The following is a 10,161-nucleotide window of genomic DNA, read 5'->3' as shown; positions in this document are numbered from 1 at the left end:
ACCGGAAGTTTTCAGAGAGCTACTTCCAGGTTGTTGTCATGGACGCTTACTGTCTCAGGAAATAAGCAAAGTAGCTTCATATTATACCGCACCATTTGATTAACAAGGATATCTGGTCGACCGGCAGCTGTGATTTGGTTCCAGCAGTGAGGCAGGTTATGAAGCCTCACGCCTGTTTACAAAAGATACTCAATTAACGTTTGTTTCGCTTAACGTACATTTACAGCGAAAGATAAGCTCAACGCAGTGATTTATTTATATTAGCGTTAGTTACTTGGTATATTAGCTGTTAAATTATCCTAATTTACAGTGCGGTTATAGCTACACATGTCATCAATAAATGACTGCAGATGACGCTTCCTTCCCCATTGTAAAGGATTGTATCATTTAGTCGAAAGAGGAGTTTTAAGGAGCTTGTAAAAGGTAAGACACGCAAATGATGAAGCACATGTTGCCTCTCCAGGTAAACCCGAAACTGTGCAGATCTTTATATTAGTACATGTGTGCCAAAATCAGTCAACACGGGGTCAATACCCCGACAAGCAGCTAGAAGTCAACAGCTCTGCATTTGAAGTTCAAGGTCTTTCTCTCTGCCTCACGTTTGCGTCCTTCTGCAGACATGTTAATGAACTCCAGAATCCGCTGGAAAGGACAGATAAAACATTTTTTCTTTTTTCTTAATAAAGTGTTAGCAATTGGTTTTAGGTTTTAGTTGGACAAAAGAAGAAATTACATCATTTTAATTTCCCATGCCAGAAATTATGGTGTTAATTTTTTCTGTTTTCTCACAGCATGGAAAACTGTGATCTAGATGTTCTGTGTCTTATTAAGTCAAGTTCCATGGCCAGACAAAATGATGAAAAACCAGCTGGACTCCGAGTCATGTAATGGTTACATACCAGCATATATTTGTAGTTAATACCAGACAATGGTATAGTTGTAAGAGGAGAATAATCCATCTTAAACCCTTTTTCTGAAGTAATTTCTTGCCAGTTGACAAATGTAGCCAAGCATTTTGATAATCAAGAAATGCATAGATCATTGGTTAAGCAATGCTTCTTGTTTACCAAACATCTTTACGTATAATATATTACATCTTTCATGCAGTTACATGCAATTACAGCCATGCAACCTTTGTGTTTATATAGTGTTGTATATTAATGTCACCAAGTCTTTAGGTTTAGGCTAATCATGATGGTTGGAATCTGATGAGCTCCAGGGTGACAATATCTTGTTTTTCCGTGGGTTTACGCATTGTTTGTCATTGCTCAGGTACTTTAATACTGTTGCATAACTATGATTATTGCATAAAAGGGCAAGGACAAGTAATATCCAGATTAAATAAGTGTTATTGTTGCTATGCTGCTATGATCATGCTAAGCTGTTGGACTGAAAATGTAAATGTTACATAATGTACAATATTTACAAGAACATATAAAGTCTACATAATTCCCTGCAGCAAAGAGAATATAATGACCAATATACTTCAACAACTTTAGAAAGTTTTTCTATTTCAAATTCTATTCAACTAAGTTCCATCACTAAGCCTACAGGACTTGAGATTCAGTCAACACCAGGACCGAATAGCTGCACAGTAAAACTGAAGCTACCCCACCCCCACCCACCCCCCTGGAATGTATGTAATAGTTCTCTGCAGTATTGTGATCTTAAAATATGCTTCTATTTAATTTATTATGTTTTCTTCACAGCACACTGTTAGGTACCCACTTTAAAATAATGTTGACTTTAACTTGACATGTTCTAAGTGGCTTTAAAGAAGCGGCCTGGGGGACGTGCTGCTAAATATTTCAGGACAAACTCATTACTGTAAATGGCCCTGTGTGTTAGCCTGGCTGTGGTAGACAGGCAGCAACAAGAGAGATAGGACAGTGATGTGTGCGTGTGTGTGCGTGTGTGTGTGAGAGAGAGTGTGTGTGTTTCTTTGCTTACTCTAATAGCTGTAGAATCGATGTCTCAGGCAGCATCTCAGTGCCTGGCCCAGTTGTCCCTGTTGCAACACCATGAAACACACAAGGGCTCCTCCAACATCTGCTTTGTAAAGAGCTAATGACAAGACAATAGAGACCGGATGATTTAAAGTATAGTACTAATGAGGCTCTGTGTGCTGCCTGGAGAATCCTGACACACGCTGCACACACTCACACTTAAGATAACAGATGATATGTTGTCAGACCAGGAGGTAGACACCCAATAGATGTACAGTGAACACACTCAGAGGCCTTGTCCATATGTCTTTCATACACATAAAGAAAAGGATGGTATTGTAGACAATAAATCTCTCTCTCTCTCTCTCTCTCTCTCTGTCTCTGTCTCGTTCTCTTTCTCTCTTTCTCAAACACACATATAGAACCATACACACTCTCTGGCCATTTAATTACATTGTTGAGTTTCTAATCCATGGTTTGAAAATCTTCCCTTTCAGAAATGGCTTCGTATAGACCTCTCCTCAGACAGTGGCACAGAGGGAGCATGATGATGAGGTGAAACAGTAAGAGAGAAGAAGAGAAGGAGAAATAATAAAGGACCAGCTTAACTGGTGAGGCTGTCAGCTGAGAAAATAATATTTGTCCAGCTGGACAGGCCTCCCTTTGTGCAGGCTAAATGAATGTTGAGCTTTCTGTCTGCCCTGTCAGGGAGAGTGGCATAGGCTGTACCCAGCAGAGAAGAAGCGGAGCAGAGTGCGGGGAGCTGTTTGGAGTTTGACAGGGATTATTAAAATCAGAGCAGATGACGAGGAAAGGGTGAGAGGCGGAGTGTAAGAAAGCCAAATTGACACAGACACTCTCCATTACCTTCCACTTGACTCGCGTTGATGACAATGTTGATATGGGACCCAGCAACGTGGCACCGGTGCAGGATTGGCTGTTAGCATAAGCGTTAAGCACCACAGGGTGGGGAGGGGGCATCCCCCAGTTCTAGCAGAGATGTAAGGAGATGAGTTGTTTATTTAAAGCCCCAACTGAAGAGCATCTCACCTCATTGTTTATTTATTTGGTATATCTTTTTTCCTATGTTAGTGTAGTGTCAGTAGGTGGAAATGGTTAGAGGCTGAGGCAATGCATTTTGATCAGGGGTCGTCCTGAAGCAAATTAATTCTGAGAAAAGAGGAAAGATGATAAGCTTCCTTTTGTTTCAGGTGTTCAGGTGCAATTGATTTGTGCCTCCTAATAAGACTACTGTTTGAGGAAATTTCAAATTATCATAAACCACAAGACTCTGCATGTGCTTGTGTGTTTGTGTGTGGTTGTAAAGAATGAGTATGTGTGTGGTTAGTTTCTTGACAGACAGCTATGATAATGACACTCCACATCACACAGTAGACATTGTTGATTTAATTTTGACACCAGTCCTGTCTTTTGACTTATTTTGTTTATGGATTGCTACATGTCATGCATAGTGTTGTGATGCTATAAAACCACCCGTTTCTCTTTTCCTCTTCCTCTTATCAGTCACTTTTCATTTTCTCTGCAGTGTAGCATGGAGTGGCCTGGGGATTTTCCTAGTGATCATGCCTTTGTGGATTTTGTGGTTCCAGGGGTTTCCAGTGAGCTGGACATTGAACAGCTTCTTAAAAGAACAGAGGAAAAACTCAATCTTAATGCCATCAGGTTAGTATGTGTATGAAAAGCATCTACTTAATATGTCCTCTTAATCTGTTTGACCTTAATAGAATAGGTCTGTAATTTCTTTGCATATTTTCTATGAATTTCACACACCTATTGCTCGTAGTTGTTTTTCATCGCTTTTATAATTTGACTGAACAATACTTTCCCAGCGGACACAGAAACACTTAATAAAAGAACTGATTATGGCAGTAAAATCGGTAAGGCATTATTTATTTTGGATTATTTTGATTATTTTGTGGTGAAGCCTTTTTATGTGAATGTCATGTGAAAGGAAGCAAAACATAAATTACAGTAAAGAAGTTTAACTTGAGAACACAGCACTGGCACAATAAAAATACATTTTAAAGAACAAAACATAAATGAGGATTCATGATCATTTTTACTTTCATGGATTATATTAATTTACATGAAATCATGATTAAAAGTTGAAATACTGAACCCATATTTTTTCTCAGCCACCATTCCCCTTATCAACCATTTCAATCACCTGACCAAAAACCTTCAATGTGCCATTACATTTTATCTTGTCACGCTGAGATTTTGTGCCCATATTTTGTAAATTGGACAGAACTGTTAATCTGGACTGATGCACTTGGGTTTGATTTCTTTATACATTTTTATTTTTGAGTAAATATTGCAGATCAAGGGTAAATTTAGCGCAAAGAAGGCCAAAGTACCTAAGACAGGTCACATACTACTGTTGCAGCAGTGCAGGGGACTGGAGCTTTGAGATTAAATCCAAAATAGTTTGATATCTGATTACAAGTGACTGCAAAACTAAGCTAAAAAAGTATTTAATGTCTGTGCAGTTTAAAATGCCCCAAATATTTAATAACTCTTGCAGTGTCATATACAGTACACCCTCGGTTGTCAGTTTGATAAGTAGACGTATTACTAATGTGGTTTAAAATAATATTCCTGCAATATACCCTACCTTCTTGGATGTTAAATATTCTGATTTTGCTGCATCTTATTTAGAGCAGTATTGATACACATGTAGAGTACATATGGTCATTTTGCAGGCTGTAGTTGTTCTGACTCTATTAGTTCTAGTTATATCACTTAGGCTAAATAACAGCACATTTCATCTCCATGATGATAATGTAGTTGAATCAACACATCGCAGGTTTAAAAAAAAATTCAGCAGTTTCTGATGTTGATAACCTATTGTATAATTTAGCCTTACCCAGTGTGTAAATGGCATCTTTGTTTGGATTTGATCAATTGAACATTGTTTCACTGAAATGAAACTGTCCATGTTTACATTTCACTTTCAAATAATTATATTGATATTAAGAGGCCCTAATCAAACTATTAAGAATTTAATAATATAGACTGAAGGAAAAATATTTTTGATGGTTACATTTTATTAATTACTTGAACAATGTGTGACACCATATCATCATGTGTTATGGAAGAAAATGCAGTGTGGCAACTTAAATACATTTTTTTTTCCCCTTGTGCCCTATCACTGAAGATTGAAATATAGACGTCTGTCAATTATGGCAGACGGGTATAGTTGTAGAGCACAAATAGACTGATAAAGAGATATACACGGGGATGAGTGAAAAAAAAAGAGAAATCTATATTTCAGGTCTTTTATCGTTTGTGGCGTTGTGAGGCTGAGGGCAGATGATGAAGGACAGGCTAAATGTAGCAAGTGAACAAAGCCTCACTCTGGCACCATTAGTGTCTGGGACTCATCCCTTCCTCTCTCTCTCTGTCTGTGTGTGTCACTCCCCTTTTCTTTCTTTCTTTCCTTCCTCCTTCTAAATGGGAACATAATAATTGAAGATTCCACATCTTGAAACGAAACCCCTTGGGTAGGTAATTCAAGGCTTATTACCGAAGGCCGGGCCATTTTTCTGCTTTCTAAGCATTAAAGGGTTATTTTGTGTTCCTGCAGATGGGAGAAGGATAACCATTATGAGAACAAAGCGCCCAGATAATGGAGAATAGGGCTAAAAATAAGGCAATCCTCCTCTCGCCGTGGGGGACCACTGGTCAGTATCCCTGTCAGGCTGCAGCTAACTTCTCCCAGACTATTTTAGGACAGGCCTTTTACTGTTGGGACACATTCAGGCAAACGAAATCTTGCAAGGCCTCCCTTTCACATCAACCTGGGTGGCCTGCAGACATGTACACACCTGAACACACATCTACGGCTGACTCACCTGCTGCCTAATTGACTTATCGGTGTCTCGTACAAATTACGGAAGTAGAAGATAGAAAAAGGAAACCTAGAGATGAAGGACAAAGGGCTGGCCACACCTGTGAAGGACTTTAACCTATCTATGGGTCAAAGTGACTGGCCTGTTCCCAGTTCTCAGATGACAGAGATTTACCAAAGAGCTGTTTCCTAATTGAATGAGATTAAGATGACAACGGCTGACAACAGAGCTGGCTTCCCTAAATTGAAATGCTGTAAATCATTATTTTTCGTCAGATGGGACAGTGGCTGGGTGCGGATTGGTGGGCCACCAGTAAAAGAGCTCTATGTCTCAGCACAGGCCTGGAGACTGTAGATATGCCAGTTTTAGACTGGCAAGGCAAATGGCTCTTACTACTTCCCTGCCAATCTTGATGAGGTGTACAATATCAATGGTTTTAAATTTGATTCTGTGTGTGTGTGTGTGTGTGTGTGTGTGTGTGTGTGTGTGTGTGTGTGTGTGTGTGTGTGTGTGTGTGTTTTGTAGACACACTGGTGCAGTTGCAGGTCTGCCATAGTAAAATATCATGCTGGGTTCCTTTTCAATGAACAGGTACTATAATGATCCGTATTCCTTGCGGTATGTACATGTACATGACGCGTGTGTTAAGTTAGTATATCAGATGTATCAGTCCTCTGGTATCATTGACTGGGTCAGGTGGCTCAGGGCTGAGGGCACTAAGTGGGCGACAGGCTGGGCTAGAACGGGATCTGTTTTCAGCTTGTTCATTCAAGCCCATTCACTCCTTTTCCCCTCACAGAATGGGGCCTTTTGATGAAGGAGATATTTAGTTTTCAGGCGGCTGGTTTGGCACTGACTGAAGCTGGGACTTATTTGAAAAGGATCTTCCTGCCCAAATTGCTTCAAACCCCCACCTCCTGTAGGGGAGTGGAGCACGACAGACAGACAGCCCCACAGCAGCCCACCCACACTAAATTAATTCTGACAAGGAACTTAAGATAACGTCAAAGCGCTGACTAATCGTGGGATTGGGTTTCTGTAAGTAAGGGAGCTGTGAAATGTGCCATCATATCTAATAAAAGACCTCCAGTTGCTCTGTTTCTCTCTCAGCTGTGATGAAGGTTGGGGGGGAGAACAGCTGTGGTGTTAACTGTCTAGCTAGACTGGTCTGAAAAACAATTAGATTTCACTTGTGCAGTGAGAGTCCAAGTGTGTATGTGTGTGTCAGTTAGGGTAAGATGATTGACATGTTTGTCAAGAAGCCTAAAGAATCATTTCCTCCCAGTTTCCTCTTTTCTCATTCTCTAAGTCTTTTGTTGAGTTCTCCACCATTTTTGTCATTACCAGTTCGTCCATTGTTGTCTTTACAAAAAACATTGAATGGTTTTATTTTCTGTGACTTCTCTGTTTTCTACCCATTTCTACTTTACTCTTCTCTCATTCTCTTTCTATCTGTTTCCTTGGCGTCTGAGCTGCTGGCAGTGGAAGTCATCAGGTCTGGAGCTAATCCCGCCAAGTTGATTAGGCTGCAGGTAGCTTTTACACCGGTGGGCAAAAGGTCGCAATATTGTAGAGAGCTGGATGGACTTCTTGACACAGACCATCCACATTGACTTTATAACTTACAGCACAAGACCCTAAGGAGGGGTAATTGAAAGGCGAGAGTAAAGAAAAGAAAATTAGGAAAGAAAGGGTTTTGAGGAGAGAAAATGAAAAAGGTGGACTAGCAAGAGAAAAACTGTGGTGGAAAGCCCTGAAAGTGGATCTGAAGAACCAAGTGCTGTTGCTGTAGCCATTAGAGTTCATTGTTTTGTTGAGTAAAGGTGAGAGCAAGAAGATGACGAGGGAGGAGTATAAAATCCAAAAGCCATTCTCCTCACTGTCCTAGTCCATGGCCTCATATGAGTTTCAAGTCTCTTCACAATCTCTTTCTGTTGTGTCCACATAGAGCAAATGTGAGTTCCAGAGACTGCTGTAATGTCTTAGAAAGCCCCAGTGTAATTCACCTCAACTTTGTTGTAAAACAAGACAAAAGTCACACAGTTCATTGTCTACATTTTCTATTTGTAATGAACTTCACAGTGTTGGTGAAAGGGAAGGTACAGATGGAAGCCCATTTGAAACCTGCTGTCTATGTGAAGTCCTGGGGTGGAGCCCAGAACAAACACCTATGTTTATGACATACTATAAACGCCACATACTGTGTTGCCATTTACTCTCAAGGGAAATTTCATTGCAAGACCTAGCAAATGACAAACTCTATGCAAAATTGTTTTGGTTATTTTTGTGCATTTTTTTTGTTTTGTTTTGTTTTGTTCTAAAGGGAATTTGAAAGTGCTAATTCAAAACTATGTTTTCTCAGAAAGTCAGGGGTCCCACAGTACAAACCAGCATCTGAACCGTACTTTGTGTTGTTTAAAGTTGTATCTATTAATTTTACACACAGTGCCATCAGCAATTCTGGACCATGCTGGTTAAGTTCAGCCTTTGCTGAAGCTGTGTTTTACAGCTAGTAAGCTTTGGGCAAGCATATTTAGGAGTTGCTGCACTCATGCAATCTGGCACAAGGCAATACCTTTCCTATATAGTGCAATAAATGCATGAATGAGTCAGAAACATACACAACATAAGACATGACACAAAATCATAAGAGAGGCCCTAAAAGCCATCAACCTGCGGGTTGATCGTTCTGCGCTGTGGAAGTCTGCAGTGTGAATTGCACGGCATCAAATCGCTATCAAATACACCTACTTTATAGTCAGGTTTCTGTCAGTCAGCAAGTTGGGGTCAAGAGATTAAAGTAAGATACATCATCTCGTTCACCAAAAGAAGACAGCAACGAAGATGGTTAAAGAGAGGAAGAACGATAGCATTAGCCAGTGTTCAATCTAGAGGATAACTGTTTGTAGCAGTCTATAACATTTTATCCTCTTGCATTTTTCCCTTCTGAAACGAAAGTAAGATTGAGCAGTTATTTAATGTGTTGTCATTGTAAGACATCTGGATGCATTCATGGCCCAGGAGCAGGCAGGAGGCAGTTTATAGATCTGCAGTATGGGGATACGCTATCTGATGGGGAACTGTCATTTTGGCATTGTTTCATGTAGGCTAGAGCACATGCATGCATCGCATTTGAGAAAGAGAGATATAGGAGTGCCATGCATCCTAATGAATTTTACTTTTTTTTTTAAATAACCATATATTTGGATATTTGATTAGTTGTTTGGACTGTAAAACCTCAAACATTATGACCTTTGTCAGCCTTACTACTAAGTGTAATACCACATACACTTCTGCAGCTTTTTGAGCATACATGCACATAAACACTCAGTCACACATGAATACAACGGTAGCATTCACAGCTCCCATAGTGTTTCATGATGCAGGTATATAGACTTACACACACACACACACACACACACACACACACACACGTACTCAAACACACTGTCTTACACGCCCAAAAATATATGCATTGATTTGCATGGAAATGACTGAACATGTCGGGCCCAAAGATGTCATTTCTAATCTGTCATATTAAAGGGGAAACGGAATAGCTGATGCGTTCTTTTAAAATCAAAAGAGCTGTGTTTGTGGGTGTGTGTGTTTGTATGTCAGGGTAGGAGTAAGATGTGAGGCGGCAAGACGTGTGTGTTTCAGATGCCTGCTGATGCCTGTAATGCCACTTCAGACCAGATGCTTAGCACACACTCACACACGGATATATCGATGTCTGTGTTCATTACTGTTGATGCTTCTGTATCTGTCTTCTCATGGTACAGACAATGAATGAGAGTGAGGGAAAGCCAAATATGCTGTGCTGTGTAGCTTTATGTGTATCTTCACTATGGTGTATGTTTGCTTGCAAATGACTGGGGTGCACTTAATATTTCAATAGTCATCTGAGTGTCCCAGGGGATCTTAGCAGGAATCAATCACAACTGCTTAAGGTGGGAGTTTAGATTAGTGTAGATGGCAAAAATCTATGATCTAGACCAGTCACAAAGCAATTTAGTGTAAACTGTTTTCTTTTTATATATTGTTTTCTCTTGTTGTTAAACATAAAAAAACAAAACTTAGAAAATGGTTGTTTTTTGTCAGCTCAGCTTTCTAAGTTATTTGCTGAGTGCTTTATATGTTTTTGTAGCCCCTTGCTTCTAGATTTACACATTGTACTTCCCTTTTATTTAGCATTGAACAAAAACTAAAAGAGCTCCAGGCCAAAATGGGAGACTCCCGGACAGGGGAGCATCCACCCAGCCCTTCTGAGTGCCTGCAGTGGTTCAATCATAGAACGAACAACAGTGTTAGACCTGTTACCACTGGACACCAAGAGCTCATGG

At 40.0% G+C, this 10,161-nt stretch overlaps 1 protein-coding gene across 7 annotated transcripts in view; it reads left to right on the top strand.

Moving 5' to 3' along the window:
• Positions 1-27: 27 nt before the first annotated feature.
• The window catches only part of kiaa0825 (KIAA0825 ortholog), a 111,827-nt gene continuing 101,693 nt past the window's right edge, over positions 28-10,161 (top strand). For 2 of the 7 annotated variants that reach the window (XR_010915521.1, XM_067520717.1), the window contains exons 1-3: positions 28-423; positions 3,493-3,629; positions 10,010-10,161. The exon at positions 10,010-10,161 is cut by the window's right edge and continues 17 nt beyond it. Coding sequence is in view for 6 of the 7 variants with exons in the window: in XM_067520717.1 (XP_067376818.1) it covers positions 3,499-3,629; positions 10,010-10,161 (283 nt within the window). In the remaining variant the exon portion in view is untranslated. Of the gene's footprint in view, positions 424-2,443; positions 2,558-3,492; positions 3,630-10,009 lie in introns of all 7 variants that reach the window. The other 5 variants (XM_067520716.1, XM_067520711.1, XM_067520713.1 and 2 more) reach the window with 4 other exon arrangements.

This window comes from Channa argus, chromosome 11 (assembly GCF_033026475.1).
Source record: "Channa argus isolate prfri chromosome 11, Channa argus male v1.0, whole genome shotgun sequence".
Taxonomy (NCBI): Eukaryota; Metazoa; Chordata; class Actinopteri; order Anabantiformes; family Channidae; genus Channa; species Channa argus.
Note: the sequence above shows the minus strand (reverse complement) of the source record. Positions and strands in the feature narration are given on the sequence as shown.